Source organism: Hypanus sabinus, chromosome 17 (genome assembly GCF_030144855.1).
Source record: "Hypanus sabinus isolate sHypSab1 chromosome 17, sHypSab1.hap1, whole genome shotgun sequence".
In the NCBI taxonomy this organism is placed as follows: domain Eukaryota; kingdom Metazoa; phylum Chordata; class Chondrichthyes; order Myliobatiformes; family Dasyatidae; genus Hypanus; species Hypanus sabinus.
Genome location: NC_082722.1, coordinates 85,568,779 through 85,588,502, shown reverse-complemented (window position 1 = coordinate 85,588,502; position 19,724 = coordinate 85,568,779). Strand labels below are relative to the sequence as shown.

At 44.5% G+C, this 19,724-nt stretch overlaps 1 protein-coding gene across 1 annotated transcript in view; it reads right to left on the bottom strand.

The window, feature by feature from the left end:
* Positions 1-19,724, bottom strand: part of LOC132407100 (vacuolar protein sorting-associated protein 4A) — a 136,678-nt gene that overhangs the window by 57,193 nt on the left and 59,761 nt on the right. The window contains exon 5 of the mRNA XM_059993394.1: positions 13,674-13,793. Coding sequence (XP_059849377.1) covers positions 13,674-13,793 — 120 coding nt within the window. The remainder of the gene's footprint in view (positions 1-13,673; positions 13,794-19,724) is intronic.

The following is a 19,724-nucleotide window of genomic DNA, read 5'->3' as shown; positions in this document are numbered from 1 at the left end:
CCTGGAAAAACAGATGCATGTCCTTCCTATATCTCAGTCTCCTAGACTCCATGGAAATAGTCTTAACCTGCCTAAACTCTCCCTATAACTCAGCCCCTCAAATCACAGCAACATCCTTGCTGCACTCTTTCCAGTTTAATAACATCATTCCTGAAAATATACCAATAGCAGCCTCACCAGTGTCCGTACAATCATACCATGCCAGCCCCATTTTAATCTTCATGCTCTAACTGATGAAAGGCCAGTGTGCCAAAAGTAATCATAATGCCATTAGTTTCAATGTAAGTATGGAAAAAGATAGGTCTAGCGTGCAGGTTGAATTTCTAAACTGGACAAAGGAAAATTTTGATAGTGTCAGGAAAGACCTAGCGAGTGAGGATTGACAAACAAGAGAAAAATCTGCAGACACTGGAAATCCAAGCAACACAAACAAAATGCTAGAGGAATTCAGCGGGTCAGACAGCATCTATGGAAAGAAGTACAGTTGATGTTTCCGGCTGAAACCCTTCCGCAGGGCGGAGAGAAAAAGATGAGGAGTAGATTTAAAAGGTAGGGTTGTAGAGACAGAAACACAAAATTATTGGTGAAACCAAGAGGGGGAGGAATGAGTAATCAGCTGGGAAATTGATTGGTGAAAGAGATACAGGGCTGAAGAAGTGGGAGTCTGATAGGAAAGAACAGAGGGCCACTGAAGAAAAAACAAATGGGGAGAGGAACACCAGAGCGAGGCAATGGGCCCGCAAGGAGATAAAAAGGGATGGAGAATAGTGAAGGAGGAGGGGGCCTTCATCAATCATGGGATTGAGTTTAGGAGCCAAGAGGTAATGTTGCAGCTATACAGGACCCTGGTGAGACCCCACTTGGTGTTCTGGTCGCGTCACTATAAGGAGGATGCGGAAACCATAGAAAGGGTGCAGAGGAGATTTACCAGGACGTTGCCTAGATTGGGGAGCATGCCTTATGAGAATAGGTTGAATGAACTTGGCCTTTTTTCCATGGAGCGATGGAGGATGAGAGGTGACCTGATAGAGGTGTATAAGGTGATGAGAGGCACTGATCGTGTGAATAGTCAGAGGCTTTTTCCCAGAGCTGAAATGGCTAGCACAAGAAGGCACAGTTTTAAGGTGCTTGGAAGTAGGTACAGAGGAGATGTCAGGGGTAAGTATTTTTCACGCAGAGAGCGGTGAGTGCATGGAATGGGCTGCTGGCGAAGGTGGTGGAGGCGTAAATGATAGGGTCTTTTAAGAGCTCAGAAAAATAGAGGGCTATGGGCAACCCCAGGTAATTTCTAAGGTAAGGGCATGTTCAGCACAGCTTTGTGGGCCAGGGGGCCTGTATTGTGCTGTAGGTTTTCTATTATTCTCCAGACGTCCACCATCTCCAAGAGGATCCCATGACCAAGCACATCTTCACCACCCTCCCCCCACTTTTTAATTTCCGCTGGGATCGCTCCCTATGTGACTCCCTTGTCCATTCGTCCCTCCCCACCTAATCTCCCCCCCAGCATTCAATCCTTGCAAACAGATCAAGTGCTAAAGTACTGCCCCTACACCTCCTCTCTCACTATCATTCAGGGCCCCAAACTATCCTTCCAGGTGAGGCGACACTTCACTTGTGAGCGTGTTGGGGTTACATACCATACCCAATGCGGCCTCCTGTATATCAGTGAGACCCAAAGTAGATTGGAAGACCATTTCACTGAGCACCTTCGCCTGTCTGCTAGAAGAAGCAGGATCTCCCATTGGCCACTTCCCTTTCCCATTTGTCAATCCATGGTTTCCTCTGCTGTCATGATGAGGCCACATTCAGGTGGGAGGAATAACACCTTATATTCATTCCATCTGGGACCCTCCAACCTGATGGTATGAACATCAATTTCTCAAACTTCTGGTAATGTTCCCCGCACCTCCTCCACCATTCCCCATCCCCATTTCCCTCTCTCACCTTATCCCCTTGCCTGCCCATCACCTCCCTCTGGTGCTCCTCCTCCCTTTTCTTTCTTCAGTGACCTTTTCTTCTCTCCTACCGGACTCCCCCTTCTCCAGCCCAATATCCCTTTCACCAATCAACTTCCAAGCTCTTTACTTCATCCCTCCCCCTCCCAGTTTCACCTATCACCTCAGAAATATACAACTGCAGATGCTGTGGATCAAAGAATATGTACACAACGCTGGAAGAACTCAGCAGGTCAGGCAGCATCCGTGAGAAAAGAGTAGCCAATGTTTCCAGCCGAGACCCTTCACATATCACCTTGTGTTTCTCACTCCCCTCCCATGCCTTTTAAATCTACTCCTCAGCTTTTTCTCTCGAGTCCTGCTGAAGGTCTCAGCCGGAAATGTGGACTGTACTTCTTTCCATAGATGCTGCATGGCCTGCTGAGTTCCTCCAGCATTCTGTGAGTGTGGATTGAGACTGTCTGTTTTCTGACAAAGGTGTCCTTGGTAAGTGGGAGGCCTTCATAAATAACATTTTGAGAGTACAAAGCTTGATTGTGAGTATCAGAATAAAAGGTAAAGTTAACAGGTTTAAGGAACCTTGGTTTTCAAGAGATATTGAAACCTGGTTTAAAAAAAGCAAGTGCACAGCAGGTATAGGCAGGGAGAATCAAATGAAGTGCTTATGGAGTACATGAAATGTGAGAGAACACTTAAGGAAGAAATCAGGAGGACTAAAAGAAGGCACAATGTTGCCCTAGCAGACAAGGTGAAGGAGTCTCCTGAGGGATTCTATAGATATGTTCAGAGAAAAAGGATTGCAAGGGACAGTCTTCTCTTTTGGAAGAGGACAGCGAGGCTTTGAGAGGAAGTGCGGCGGCGGCCATTTTCAAATTGTCCAATTGCGTCTCAGATTGGAGTTCTGAGAGGTGGGACTGCGCAGGCGCGTGAGGAGGCCTGGGAAGGCGGGAAGATATAAAAAGGAGAAGACTGAGTGAGGTAGTTCTCTTTTGGAAGAGGACAGCGAGGCTTTGAGAGGAAGTGCGGCGGCGGCCATTTTCAAATTGTCCAATTGCGTCTCAGAGTGGAGTTCTGAGAGGCGGGACTGCACAGGCGCATGAAGGAGGGAAGATATAAAAAGAACGCAGCCTTAAGAAGCGGGCAGCTTCGATTGCGGGCAGCGGAGTGCGCTGGGAGCACAGTGTAGGGCTTGGGCTCAGGGGGCTTAGGCGGAAGAGGGCACAGTAGGCTTATCTTTTAGTTCTTGTTATTTTCAGTTATTTGGGAAGGATGAGCGTGAGGGCAGCTTGTTATTCTCGGTGTCGGATGTGGGAGGTCCTGGAGTCTCCAAGTCTCCCGGACGTCCACATCTGCGCCAGGTGCGCCGAACTGCAGCTCCTAAAGGACCGAGTTAGGGAACTGGAGCTGCAGCTCGATGACCTTCGCCTGGTCAGGGAGAGTGAGGAGGTGATTGAGAGGAGTTACAGGCAGGTGGTCACTCCGGGGCCACGGGAGGCAAATAGGTGGGTCACGGTCAGGAAGGGGAAGAGGCAGGTACTAGAGAGTACCCCAGCGGCTGTACCCCTTGACAATAAGTACTAATGTTTGAGTACTGTTGGGGGGGACAGCCTACCTGGTGGAAGTGACAGTGGCCGGGCCTCCGGCACAGAGGACGGCCCTGTAGCTCAGAAGGGTAGGGATAGAAGAAAGAGGACCATAGTAATAGGGGACTCGATAGTCAGGGGTTCAGACAGGCGGTTCTGTTGAGGTGATCTGGAGTCCCAGATGGTAATTTGCCTCCCTGGTGCCAGGGTTTGGGATGTTTCTGATCGCATCCAAGATATCCTGAAGTCGGAGGGTGAGGAGCCAGAGGTCGTGGTACATGTAGGTACCAATGACATAGGTAGGAAAGGGGAAGAGGTCCTGAAACGAGAGTATAGGGAGTTAGGAAGAAGGACTGCAAAGGTAGTAATCTCGGGATTACTGCCTGTGCCACGCGACAGTGAGAGTAGAAATGGAATTAGGTGGAGGATGAATGCGTGGCTGTGGGATTGGTGCAGGGGGCAGGGATTCAAGTTTCTGGATCATTGGGACCTCTTCTGGGGCAGGCGTGACCTGTTCAAGAAGGACGGGTTACACTTGAATCCTGGGGGGACCAATATCCTAGCGGGGAGGTTTGCTAGGGCTACAGGGCAGACTTTAAACTAGTAAGATGGGGGGATGGAAATCAATTTGAGGAAACTATGGGAGGGGAGGTTAGTTCACCAGTAGAGCAAGTAAATAGACAGTGTGTGAGGGAGGAAAGGCAGGTGATGGAAAAGTGATGCGCTCAGCCCAAAGATGTAGGGGAGAAGAAAGAAAAGGATAATAAATTTGAATGCATTGTTAGGGATGAAAAAAGAGGAGGAGGTGAAGAGTATCTTAAATGTATCTATTTTAATGCTAGGAGCATTGTAAGAAAGGTGGATGAGCTTAAAGCGTGGATTGATACCTGGAATTATGATGTTGTAGCTATTAGTGAAACATGGTTGCAGGAAGGGTGTGATTGGCAACTAAATATTCCTGGATTTATTTGCTTCAGGTGTGATAGAGTAGGAGGGGCCAGAGGAGGAGGTGTTGCATTGCTTGTCCGAGAAAATCTTATGGCGGTGCTTTGGAAGGATAGATTAGAGAGCTCCTCTAGGGAGGCTATTTGGGTGGAATTGAGGAATGGGAAAGGTGTAGTAACACTGATAGGAGTGTTTTATAGGCCACTTAATGGGGAGCATGAGTTGGAAGAGCAAATGTGTAAGGAGATAGCAGATATTTGTAGTAAACACAAGGTGGTGATTGTGGGAGATTTTAATTTTCCACACATAGACTGGGAAGCTCATTCTGTAAAAGGGCTGGATGGTTTAGAGTTTGTGAAATGTGTGCAAGATAGCTTTTTGCAACAATACATAGAAGTACCGACTAGAGATGGGGCAGTGTTGGATCTCCTGTTAGGGAATGCGATAGGTCAGCTGACAGATGTATGTGTTGGGGAACACTTTGGGTCCAGTGATCACAATAACATTAGCTTCAATATAATTATGGAGAAGGACAGGACAGGACCTAGAGTTGAGATTTTTGATTGGAGAAAGGCTAACTTTGAGGAGATGCGAAGGGATTTAGAGAGAGTGGATTGGGTCAAGTTGTTTTATGGGAAGGATGTAATAGAGAAATGGAGGTCATTTAAGGGTGAAATTATGAGGGTACAGAATCTTTATGTTCCAGTTAGGTTGAAAGGAAAGGTTAAAGGTTTGAAAGCACCATGGTTTTCAAGGGATATTAGAAATTTGGTTCGGAAAAAGAGGGATGTCTACAATAGATATAGGCAGCATGGAGTAAAGGAATTGCTCGAGGAATATAAAGAACGTAAATGGAATCTTAAGAAAGAGATTAGAAAAGCTAAAAGAAGATACGAGGTTGGTTTGGCAAATAAGGTGAAAGTAAATCCGAAAGGTTTCTACAGTTATATTAAAAGCAAGAGGATAGTGAGGGATAAAATTGGCCCCTTAGAGAATCAGAGTGGTCAGCTATGTGTGGAGCCGAGGGAGATGGGAGAGATTTTGAACGATTTCTTCTCTTCGGTATTCACTAAGGAAAAGGATATTGAATTGTGTAAGGTGTGGGAAACAAGTAAGGAAGTTATGGAACCTATGACAATTAAAGAGGTGGAAGTACTGGCGCTTTTAAGAAATTTAAAAGTGGATATATCTCCGGGTCCTGACAGGATATTCCCCAGGACCTTGAGGGAAGTTTGTGTAGAGATAGCAGGAGCTCTGACGGAGATCTTTATGATGTCATTAGAAACAGGGATTATGCCGGAGGATTGGCGCATTGCTCATGTGGTTCCATTGTTTAAAAAGGGTTCTAGAAGTAAGCCTAGCAATTATAGACCTGTCAGTTTGACATCAGTGGTGGGTAAATTAATGGAAAGTATTCTTAGAGATAGTACTAATAATTATCTGGATAGACAGGATCTGATTAGGAGTAGCCAGCATGGATTTGTGCGTGGAAGGTCATGTTTGACAAACCTTATTGAATTTTTTGAAGAAGTTACGAGGAATGTTGACCAGGGTATGGCAGTGGATGTAGTCTATATGGACTTCAGCAAAGCCTTTAACTAACCTTCCATGTGGATCTTTGTCAAGAAGATTCAGTCGTTAGGTATTAATGCTGGAGTAATAAAATGGATTCAACAGTGGCTAGATGGGAGATGCCAGAGGTGGATAATTGTTTATCGGGATGGAGGCCAGTGACTAGCGGGGTGCCTCAGGGATCTGTTTTGGGCCCAATGTTGTTTGTAATATACATAAATGATCTGGATGATGGGGTGGTAAATTGGATTAGTAAGTATGCCGATGATACTAAGGTAGGAGGTGTTGTGGATAATGAGGTGGTTTTTCAAAGCTTGCAGGGAGATTTATGCTGGTTAGAAGAATGGGCTGAACGTTGGCAGATGGAGTTTAATGCTGAGAAGTGTGAGGTTCTACATTTTGGCAGGAATAATCCAAATAGAACATACAGGGTAAATGGTAGGGCACTGAGGAATGCAGAGGAACAGAGACATCTCGGAATAACAGTGCATAGTTCCCTGAAGGTGGAGTCTCATGTAGATAGGGTGGTGAAGAAAGCTTTTGGAACGCTGGCCTTTATAAATCAAAGCATTGAGCACAGAAGTTGGGATGTAATGTTAAAATTGTACAAGGCATTGGTAAGGCCAAATTTAGAATATTGTGTGCAGTTCTGGTCACCGAATTATAGGAAAGATATCAATAAATTAGAGAGAGTGCAGAGACGATTTACTAGGATGTTACCTGGGTTTCAGCACTTAAGTTACAGAGAAAGGTTGAACAAGTTAGGTCTCTATTCATTGGAGCATAGGAGGTTGAGGGGGGATTTGATCGAGGTATTTAAAATTTTGAGAGGGATAGATAGAGTTGACATGAATAGGCTGTTTCCATTGAGAGTAGGGGAGATTCAAACGAGAGGACATGATTTGAGAGTTAGGGGGCAGAAGTTTAAGGGAAACACGAGGGGGTATTTCTTTACTCAGAGAGTGATAGCTGTGTGGAATGAGCTTCCTGTAGAAGAAGTAGAGGCCAGTTCAGTTGTGTCATTTAAGGTGAAATTGGATAGGTATATGGACAGGAAAGGAGTGGAGGGTTATGGGCTGAGTGTGGGTAGGTGGGACTGAGATTAAGAGTTCGGCACGGACTAGGAGGTCCGAGATGGCCTGTTTCCGTGCTGTGATTGTTATATGGTTATATGGTTATAAGATCAATCCCCTAGAAGATCAGAATGGTAATTCATGAACCCAAAAGAGATGGGGGAGGTCATAAATGGATTATTCCATCTGTACTTACTCAAGAGATGGACACACACAATCTATAGAAGTGAGGTAGAGCAGAGATATTTAAATCATTCTGAGCAACTGGCAAGGTACCAGAGGATTGGAGGATAGCTACTGTTGTTCCACTGTTTAAGAAAGGCTCTAAGAATGAACCAGAAACCTGTACCTGCATGCTTACTTTCAGTGACTGATGAACAAGGACACCCAGATCTTGTTGTACTTCCCCTTTTCCTAACCTGACACCATTCAGGTAGTAATCTGCCTTCCTGTTCTTGCCACCAAAGTGGATTACCTCACATTTATCCACATTAAACTGCATCTGCCCACTCACCCAACCTGTCCAAGTCACCCTGCATTCTCCTAACATCCTCCTCGTATTTCACACTGCCACCCAGTTTCGTGTCATTTGAAAATTTGCTAATGTTACTTTTAATCCCTTCATCTAAATCATTAATGTATATTGTAAATAGCTGCGGTCCCAGCACCAAGCCTTGCGATACCCCACTAGTCACTGCCTGCCATTCTGAGAGGGACCCATTAATCCCTACTCTTTGTTTCCTGTCTGCCAACCAATTTTCTATCCATGTCAGTACCCTACCCCCAATACCATGTGCTCTAATCTAGCACACTAATCTCCTATGTGGGACTTTATCAAAGGCTTTCTGAAAGTCCAGGTACACTACATCCACTGGCCCTCCCTTGTCCATTTTCATAGTTATATCCTCAAAAAATTCCAGAACATTAGTCAAGCATGATTTCCCCTTCGTAAATCCATGCTGACTCGGACCGATCCTGTTACTGCTATCCAAATCTGCCGCTATTTCATCTTTTATAATTGACTCCAGCACCTTCCCCACCACTGATGTCAGGCTCACCAGTCTATAATTCCGTTTTTTCTCTCCCTCCTTTCTTAAAAAGTGGGATAACATTAGCAACCCTCCAATCCACAGTAACTGATCCTGAATCTATAGAACATCGGAAAATGATTATCAATGTGTCCACGATTTCTACAGCCATCTCCTTAAGTACCCTGGGATGCAGACCATCAGGCCCTGGGGATTTTACAGCCTTCGGTCCCATCAGTCTACTCAACACCATTTTCTGCCTCATGTGTATTTCCTTCAGTTCCTCCATTACCCTAGGTCATCTGGCCACTATTATGTCTGGGAGATTGTTTGTGTCTTCCCTAGTGAAGTCAGATCCAAAGTACTGAAAAAATGATAGCCCAGTGAGCCTGGCATCAACAGTGGGAAAGTTACTGGAAAGCATTCTAAGCCATCTGGCATATGAGTATTTGGTTAGACATGGACTGATTATGGATAGTCAGCATGGCTTCATGCATAGTGTGCTGCGATAATGTGGTTAATCGAATTTGCAGGTGACACCAAGATTGGGATTCTAATGGACAGCAAGGAAGAGTATCAGAACTTGCAGTGGCATCCAGACCAGCTGGAAAAATGACAGATGGAATTTAATGCAGACAAGTGTGAGGTGTTGCACTTCAGTAGGACCAACCAGGGTAGGAATTATACAGTGAGCAGTAGGATACTGAAGAGCGCTATAGAACAAAGGGATCTGAGAATACAGGTAGATTGGGTTGTAAAGAAAGATTTTGGCAGATGGGCCTTCATAAATCAAAATACTCAGCACAGGAGTTAGGATGTTATGTTGAAGAGATGTTGGTGAGGCCTAATTTGGAGTACTGTTTGCAGTTTTGGTCATCTACCTACAGGAAAGACATAAATAAGGTTGAAAGAGTACAGAGAAAATTTACAAGGATGTTGCCGCAACTGGAGGATCTGATTTATAAAGAAATATTGAATAGGGTAGGACTTCATTGCTTGGAACGTAGAAAATTGAGGGGAGATTTGCTAGTGATATACAAAATTATGAGAGTTACAGATAGGACAAGCAGGGTATATCCACTGAAATTGGGTGGAACTAAAACTAGAAGTCATCGGTTAACGGTGAAAGGTGAAAACCTTCATGGGAACATGAGGGAAACTTCTTCACTCAGGGGGTTATAAGAGTGTGGAACTAGTTGCCAGCGCAAGTGGTGTGTGCAAGCTTGATTTTAGTGTTTAGGAGAAGTTTGAATAGGTACATGGATGGTGGGGGCCTGGAGGGCTATGGGAGTAGGCAGTTTAAATGGTTTGGCACAAACTAGATGGGCTGAAAGTCCTCTTTCTGTGTTGCAATTTTCTATGACTCTAAGTTTTTTTCACCACCCCATGGGTGACTCCACTTTCAGGGAACTACTTACTTGTACTGCTAGGTCCCTCCGTTCTGCACACTCCCCAGGGTCCTGCTGTTCACTGTGCAAGTCTTAACTTGATTTGATTTTCCAAAATGCAAAACCTCACATTCATCCGGATGCCATTCCTCAGCATGCTTACCCAGCTGATCAAGATCTCCCTGCAATTTTTGATAACCCCTTTACTGTCCACAATACTTCTTACTTTCGCGTTATCTGCAAACTCTCCAACCATGCCTTGTGTATTCAGTATTGTAGAAACAACCCAACATTTTGCGCTTTACTGATACCTTCAAAGAGGGCAAACAGTTTTGATCATATACAGATACTACTGCACATGGATAGGAAAATTGTGGGCTTAGACACGCACATTGGTTGGCATGAACAAGTAAGCTGAAGGCTCTGATTCTGCACTCTGACTTTATGAACAACTGAGTTTAAGGGTCTGATTCTGTACTTTATGACTCTTTCGTAAGTTTTTGGGGAAAAAACTTTCAAGGCTTTCTTTGATTTTACCTGTCAGTACTGCTTCTGAACCCTCTGTTGCCATAAAGTTTCACAACACAGAAATAGAAACGTACAAAGTTTTGAAGGGCACAGAATTATGGAATCTTCCTCCAGGAACTCAGCAGACTAGAACTGGCAAGCAGAGGTTTGAGGTGAAAGGGCATGTATTTAGACCATGAGATATAGGAGTCGAAATAGCCCATTTGGCATTGTAAGTCTGCTCAGCCATTCAATCATGGGTTGATCCTCTTTTTCCCCTTTCTCAGCACCACTCCCTGGCCTTCTCCCTGCAACTGGTGATACGTATCCAATCAAGAACCTACCAAGCTCTGCCTTAAATACACCCAGTAACCTGGCCTCCACAGCTGCCTGTGGTAACAAATTCCACAATTTCACAACTCTCTGGCTAAATTTCTCAGCATCTCTGTTTTAAATGGACACCTCTCTATCCTGAGACTGTGCCTTCATGTCTTAATCTGATTTCCACCCTGGGAAACATCCTTTCCATATCTACTCTGTCTCGGCTTTCAACATTCAAAAGGTTTCATTGAGATCTCCCCTCATCCCTCTAAATTCCAGTCAGTACAGACCCAGAGCCATCTAACTTCTCATATGATAACCTTTTCATTCCCAAAACCATCCACGTGAAACTCCTCTGAACACTCTCCAAAGCCAGTACATCTTTTCTTAGATGAGGAGTAAAAAACTGCTCACAGTACTCAAGTTGAGGCCTCACCTGTGCCTTATAAAGCCTCAGCATCACATCCCCACTCTTGTATTCCAGACCTCTTGAAATGAATGCTAACACTGCATTTGCCTTTCTCTCCACTGACTCAACTTCCAAGTTAACCTTTAGGGTGTTCTGCACAAGGACTCCTAAGTCCCTTTGCATCTCAGATTTTTGGATTTACTCCCTGTTCAGAAAACAACCTGCACCTTCATTTCTACTAACAAAGTTCATGACCTTGCATTTTCCAACATTTTATTTCACTTGCCACTTCTGCCAGCCTACCTGTTTCTTCAACTACCTGCCCGTCCATCAATCTTCGTATCATCTGCAAACTTGGCAACAAAGCCATCCATTCCATCATATAAATCATTGACATACAGCATAAAAAGCAGTCCATATACCGACCCCTGTGAAAACTACTAGTCACTGGCAGCTAACCTGAAAAAGATGCTTTTATTCCCACTCTCTGCCTGTCAGCCAATGATCTAACCATGCCAGTAACTTTCCTGTAATACCATGGACTCCTAACTTGGTAAGCAAACTCTTGAGTGGCACCTTGTCAAAGGCCTTTTAACTTTTTGAGCACCTAGTAATAGTAACTGCACTCACTTCTCTTCCCTCACACCCTTCAACAACTTGCACACTGCTAGCATCTGCCACGGTGAAGACTGATGCAAAATACTCAATTAGTTCACCTGCCATCCCATTGTCCCCAATTATTATTTCTCTGGCCTCATTTTCTAGTGGTCCTATCTCTTTTAAAAAAAAATTATATACTTGAAGAAGCCTTTTCTATCTACCTTGACATTGTTTGCAGGCTAGCTTTCATATTTCATCTTTTTCCTCCGAATGATTCTAATTGCTTTCTGCAGATTTTTAAAAGCTCCCCAATGCTCTAGCTTCCCGCCAATTTTTGCTTTATTGTATGCCCTTTCTTTTGTTTTTATATTAGCTCTGACTTCCCATGCCAGCCACGGTTGTATTATTTTGCCATTTGAGTATTTCTTTGCTTTTGGAATGCATCTGTCCTGCACCTTCCTCATTTTTCTCAAAAGCTCAAGACACTGCTGCTCTGCTGTTATCAAATTTACTTTGGTCTAATCCTCTCTCATACCACTATAATTTCCTTTACTCCACTGAATTACTGCTATGTCAGACTCTACTTTCTCCCTGTCAAATTTCATGTTGAACTCAATCACACTGTGATCACTGCCTTAAGGGTTCCTTTATCATGAGTTCCTTAACTGCCTCCGGTTTGTTACATAACACCCAATCCAGTATAGCTGATCCCCTAGCAGGCTCAACAACAACTGCTTTAAAAAGCCATCTTGTAGGCATTTAACAAAATCACTCCCTTGAGATCCATTACCTACCTGATTCTCCCAATCTACCTGCATGTTAAAATCTCCCATAACTATATCATTGCCCTTTTGACACACCTTTTTCATTTCCCATTGTAATCCTAGCTACTGTTTGGAGGCCTGTATATCACTGCCATCAGGTTCCTTTTACCCCTGCAGTTTAACTCAACCCACAAGGATTCAACATCCTCCAATCCTATTTCACACTTTTCTACTGATCTGATGCCATTCTTTACTGACGGAACCATGCCACCCCATCTGACTACCTTCCTATCCCTCAGATACAGTGTGTAACCTTGGATATTCAGCTCCCAACCATCCTTCAGCCATGATTCAGTGATGGCCGCAACATCATATCTGACAATCTGTAAAAGTGCAACAAGGTCATCTACCTTATTTCCTATACTCTGTACATTGAGATATAACGCTTTGAATACTGTATTTGCTACCTTTTTGATTTTGCATCCTCAAGGCACTGAAACTCACCTTGCTGGCTGCACTTTTGTCCTAGCATCTGCCTGCCCTCTCTGACAGTCTGGCTGCACGACAGCTTTGCTATTTTACCATCCGTCCTACCCCGAGTCCTTTCATTCCAGTTCCCATCCTTCTGCCAAATTAGCTTAAACCCTCCCCAACAGCTCTAACAAATCTGTCCATGAGAATATTGGTTCCCCTCAGGTTCAGGTGCAAACCATCATTTTTGAGCAGGTCATGCCTCCCCCAGAAGAATCCCAATGATCAAGAACCTGAGCTCTACCTCCCACACCAGCTTCTCAGTCACATATGAATCTGCCAAATCATACTATTTCTATCCTCATGGTGCCAGGCACAGGTGGCAATCCAGAAATTACTACCCTGGAGGTCCTACTTCTCAGCTTTCTGCCTAGCTCTCTAAATTCTCTTCTCAGGACCTCTGTTTTTCCTTCCTATGTTATTTAGATCAAAGGGGAAGGTTTTTCCATCTAGAGGCTGGTAGTTATGTTGAATGAGCTGCCAGAGAAGGTGGTGGAAGCAATACAATTACAATGAACAGGTAAGGAATTGAGGGATATGGCCTAATGTGAGCAAATAGGATTAGCATTGATCGACATCACAGCTAACATGATGATATGGGTGGAAAGAGCCCATTCCTGATCTATTAAAATCCATGTTATGTGATTACTATCCAGGAAAGCTCTGTTCAGTCTATTGCTTCAATTCTATAAGTCACTGGGCTCTTACATTCTTCCAACATAACTCAACATCAGCTGAATAAAAAATTATTTGTTTTTCCAACTGAGAAATATACCACCTTCCAGACTTGACAGCAGCCCAGTAGTTTTGCTCTGCTCATTACTCCTTTCTAACTGTTTTCAGTAATGAGAGATTTTTTTCTGCATCTCTATTGACTTTTGTTCGTCCTTTCCATCATTGTAGCCCAGGATGAAGACAAGAAAGTTTTAGAACATGGGATAAAAGCAGAGCTGCCAAAAATGTTTGATAAGAATCACCATTAGCTACAAAAGCATACCAGTGAATAGGTGAGGGAACTTGATGGGTAATATCACCGCTTCCTTCAATGCCTCCTTTGCCACTTCCAATCCTGCCACATCATTCCATCGTACATTGGGCTTTTCCATCACAATAGCACCTGTGATAAAACAAGAAAATAAATTGATCAAGTTAATGCTTCAGACGATCTCAAAACCATTGATTGCCCAGAACTAGTAGGGAAGACATGCCTGAGGAGCTGAAAGAAATGGACATGATAGAGATTTAGAGGAAGGATTAAAAGATTTAGAGGGTACCTTTGTGACTATTTAAAAAATATGGACTTACTGGGGATAGCTGGCCTTTGTTCTCAGTGGGGAGGCTTACAGACTTGGTTCAGTTTTTTTGAGAAGGTGATGAAGATGACTGATAATGGTAGGGCAGTGGAAGGTACTTACACACTTTAGTAAAACTTCTGACAAAATCCCACATGGTAGGCTGTTCTTACAAAGTTAAGTCACGTGGGCTGGCAAGTTAGATACAAAATGGCTACGTCATGGAAGACCAAGGGTAATGAAGGGCATGTGTTTTTCTGACTGGAGGTCTGTAAGCAGTGGGGTTCCACAACGATCAGGGCTGGGAGCATTGTGAACAGAACACAACAATTACCTCTGTTCTTTATCATGTATTTGTATGCAAATATAGGTGGTCTGATTAGTAAGTTTGCAGTTGACACAAAAATTGCTGGAGCTGTGAGCACTGAAGAAAGTTATCAAAGACTACAGCAGGATATAGATCAGTTGGAAATTTGGCCAGAGAAGTAGCAGATTGCGTTTAATCCAGACATGTGTGAGGTGATGCATTTTAAGAGATCAAATACAAGAAAAAATTACTAAACAAAATGGCAGTGCTTTAGGAGCACTGATATACACAGGGATCTTGAGGTACAAGTCCACAGGTTGCTGAAAGTGGCCACTGAAATAGAGCGTGGAGAAGAAAGCGTGCAGCATGCTTGCCTTTATCAGATGGATTGAGTATAAAATTTTTTTAGGTAATGTTGTAGCTATATAAAACTTTATTTAAGCCAAATTTGGGTTAGTGTGTATAATACTGGTCACTGTATCATAGGAAGGGTGTTTGAAAGTATACAGAATAGGTGCACCAGAATGCTGCCTAGATTGAAGAGTACCATCTACAAGGAGAGGTTAGACAAACTTGGATTGTCTTCACTGAAATGTGGAAGGCCGAGAGTCACACTGATACACATTTACAAAATTGACAGGTGCAGACAACAGTGTGCTTTTCCCTGGGTGGAAAAGTCAAATACCAATGGGGATACATTTGAGATGAAAGGGGAGAAAAATTAAAGGAGACTTACAAGGCAAGTTTTATTTTTTTTTAAACACAAATAGTGGTTGGTGGGTGCCAAGGCAGGGGTTGGAAGCAAGTACGATAGCAGTATTTAACATATACACTGACACATGAACTGACAGGGAGAAGTGGGATACAGATCATGTACAGGATTTTGAGATTAAATAGATTGTGGGATGGAGGCTCTGTTCCTGTGTTGTATTTTATGTGATTTCTAAAAATATTGTGGCAAGGGTTGGTTGGTGTGATCAACAGCCTACTCCAGCACCACATGCTCCTGCTCCACCTATCTTGGCATCATTAGCAAACTTGGCCACAAACCTATCAATTCCTTCATCCAAATCATTGACAATAATGTAAAAAGAAGTGGTTCCAACACAGACCACTGTGGAATACTACTAGTCACTAGCAACTAGCCAGAAAAGGCTCCCTTTATTCCCATTCTTTGCTTCCTGCCAATCAGCCAATGCTCTATCTGTATAAGTATCTTTCCTGTATTATCATGAACATAGTTTTTATGCCTGGCAGAGCTGTTCTCAATGACAGGACAAGGGGCAAAGGTAGGCCACTGGCGCCTTAAAACCAGTTGCTACGGGCAGATGGGGCTTGTTAACCATGAATGGTAGCTCATCTAGGAGAAGGAAAACTTTGATTTCTAACCTCCACTGCCATGTGGCTATACCCAATCACGGGAAAGGCTTTGGGGGTAAACCCCGAGGAAAAATCCGGAGTCGGAGTCCCGAAGGTGGCTGATTGCTGTACCCAGCACTGGCACGGCAACTCCTGCGATGCTGCTGGTCCCAAAGTGTATTGACTTTCGTCGTTCCTTTGGACCTGTCATCAGAATGGAGAAAGGGGGTCCCACTACATGGGCAACAGACGGATCTCCATATCAACTTTGCCCCGGAGAGACCACTCCAGCTTCGCTTTATAGCGTCAGACAAACACAGAAAGTAGCACTTACTGGTTATGTCATAATGCTTGATTGGCGTAGAGCATGGCGCCAGGGGTTGCTTCCGATGGTGGGAGAGATCATCGCATTTCACTGGGCAGCCCCCAGTCAATAAGGTGCTGTACTGCCACAGCCAAGTCTTTCTCATTGGGTGCATGGGGATAATGGATTATTCCATGAAGAGCTGACTGTAATTACTGCACCAGACAAGAAAGAAAACAAATCGAGTAAGACAACACCCCTCAAGCTGGGATGTCGGAATGTCCGCACAATGATGACTGGACTTGACCAAAACCTCAAGGATATTGAAGATGCACAAAAAACAGCGGTCATTAACAATGAGCTACTAAGGCTCAAAGTAGATTTAGCTACCCTACAAGAAACACGTTTGGTGGATTCAGGTACACTGAAGGAAAGGGACTACACATTCTTCTGGCAGGGAAAGAACTAACACAAACTCCGCGATCATGGGAGTGGGTTTTGCTGTTAGGAACTCCTTGATGCAAATGGTGGAGCCACCAGAAAATGAATCAGAACGACTTGTGACTCTCCACCTACACTCCAGTCATGGCCCAGTATCTCTCAACAGTGTATATGCCCCTACCTTGAACTCCACCACTGAGGCAAAATATAAGTTCTATGACAAATTAGAAGCTGTTGTCAGGAATATTCCCAGTGATGAGCACTTTGTTCTCCTTGGTGACTTCAACACCAGAGTGGGAGCCAATAACGATTCCTGGCCGTCTCAGCCACTTTGGAATTGGCAAAATAAATGACAATGAACGTCTCCTGGAGTTCTGCTCCTATCACGGCCTGTGTGTAACTAACTCCTACACATCCATGGTCTAAACACTGGCACCAACTAGACATGATCATCACCAGGCGCTCTTTCATCAGCTCTGTACTAATTACCCACTCATACCACGGTGCAGACTGTGATATGGAGCATGCTTTAGTATGTGCAAGATTAAACTACGTCCGAAGAAAATCTACCATTCCAAACATACTGGAAAACCTCGCATCAACACAACAGAGATGAAAGTCAGAAAAGGTTGACCAGTTTACCAAGTCAGTACAGGGTCCTATGACTACCTCCTCACAAGGAGATACTGCAACAGAACAATGGTCATACCTTTGCAACACCATCCACGAATCAGCACTCTCTATCTTTGGAAGAAAGACCATAAAGAGCAGTGACTGGTTTGAGGCAAACTCCAACATCATGACTCCTGTCATCTAAGCCAAGCGTGCAGCTCTCACAGAATACGAGCGCTCACCATCCGACCAAACACTCCAGGCACCTTGAGCTGCTAGAAGCAAAGTGCAACAGACTGCAAGGAAGTGCACAAATGAGTACTGGCTCCAGCTCAGTGAGAACATTCAGACAGCAGCTGTGACAGGCAACATCAGATTGATGTATGATGGTATCAAGAAGGCCCTTGGCCCTTCGCAGAGCAAGACAGCACCCCTGAAGTCATCCAGCGGTGAAATAATCACCGATAAAAGCATGCAGATAGAACGCTGGGTAGAACACTACCCTGAGCGCTACTTGAGGGAAAATGTTGTTAGCTCAGCCACTGATGCCATCAACTGTCTACCAGTCATGGATGAACTCAACTCCAAACCAACCATTGAGGACCTCAGCAAGGCAACTGACAGTCTGGCCCCGGGGAAAGCTCCTGGCAATGATGGGATTCCTCCAGACCTGATCAAACACTGTAAGAGCTCACTCCTTCAACCTTTACACGAGGTCCTCCATCAGTGCTGGAAGGAAGGAGCCGTACCACAGGATATACGCGACTCCAAAATTGTCACTTTGTACAAGAACAAGGGTGATAGGAGTGACTGCAACAACTACAGGGGTATCTCCCTCTTAAGTATTGTCAGCAAAGTCTTTGCTCGTGTAACTCTGGCATGTCTACAAACTCTGGCAGAACGGGTCTACCCCAAGTCCCAATGTAGTTTTCGCGCAAGAAGGTCAACTGTTGACATGATTTTCTCACTCCGTCAACTCCAGGAGAAGTGTAGGGAACAACAGAAACCCCTCTATGTCACTTTCATCGACTTGACCAAGGCTTTCAACCTTGTCAGCAGGGATGGGCTCTTTCAGATTCTCCCCGAAACTCCAAAGTATCATCAAGTTATTCCAAGACGACAAGAGGGCTACTGTTCAGTATGATGGCAGCTCATCAGAACCCTTCACTACTCGTAATGGAGTCAAACAAGGATGCGTGTTGGCCCCAATATTATTCGGCATCTTCTTCTCTCTGCTATTGAAGCATGCGGTTGGGATGTTGACAGAAGGCACCCACATGCACACCAGGTCTGATGGGCAGCTGTTCAACTCTGAGCGCATGAAAGCAAGAACAAAGGTGTGAAAGTTCCTAATATGTGACATGCTCTTTGCCAATGACGCTGCTATAACCTCGCAAACCAAACAGCAAATACAAACTCGTGGACAGCTTCTTTAAGGCATGCAAGGACTTCGGGCTTACCACCAGCCTAAAGTAAATGTCCTTGCTCAGAACGTAGTGGAGATACCAGTCATTACCATCGACAATTACAATCTAGAAGTTGTCCACAAGTTCACATACCTGGGGTCGACCGTTAGCAACATTCTCTCCCTCGATGCCGAAATCAAGAGGCGTATCTGCAAAACAGCAATGATCCTTGCTCAACTCTCCTCGCCGGTCTGGGAGAATCCGAAACTCGCTACAAAGACCAAGACTGCTGTGTACAATGCATGTGTTATCAGCACCCTTCTGTATGGTAGCAAGACTTGGACCATCTACTCCAAGCAGGAGAGGAAACTCAATAGTTTTCACTTTTGCAGCCTATGGCGTATCCTCTGCATCACCTGGAGAGACAAAATTCCAAACTCTGAGGTCCTCCCCCACGCTGGACTTCCCATAAAGTTCACACTTTTAAGACAACGCATATTGCACTGGCTCGTCCACGTCTGTCGTATGAAGGATGGTAGACTGCCAAAGGACATACTCTACAGAGAACTAGCAATAGGCAAGAACACTGGTAGACCCCAGCTTCGCTTCAAGGATCTCTGTAAGCGCGATATGAAAGCCTTAAAAATCAACACAGAGTGCTGGGAGGATACAGCAGATGACCGCAACAAATGGCAAGGTACCCTTCAGCAACACCTAGGACAAGGTGAAAGAGTGATCCTGAATCAGTTTGAGGAGCGGAGAGCTAAACAGAGAGCACAGCGGACAGCTGACAATTCCATGACGCCCTACACATGCAGCAACTGTGGCAGAGCCTGCTGTTCTAGGATCAGCCTCAATAGCCACAGTCGACTCTGCTTGACAAACCAGTGACTACCAGAGGCACTACCCATGGTCGACCATGACCAATAGAGGCCACATCCAAGAAATAGGAGCAGGAGTAAGCCATTTGGCCCATCGAGCCTGCTCAGCCGTTCAATAAGATCATGGCTGATCTGGCCATGGACTCACCTACACCTACCACCCATTTCCCCACAACCCTTAATTCCCCCGGGCTCTTATGTGTGACTCTCCAGCAACTAGAGACCAACCATTGCGGATAAGGTGGACCCCATGGACACGTGGAGATTGGGACCACGAGGAATGCCAGCGTACACTCCTTTCCTGGGTAATATATTTTCTCTTCATTGACTGCTCATAGAAGGTCAGGGATTCTAGTAGGGTGAACACAGGTAGTTAATTTGTGAACCCAAATGCTTTTTAGTTGAGAAAATAGAAGTTACTTGTCGGTAAGTACAGATTCTCTGTG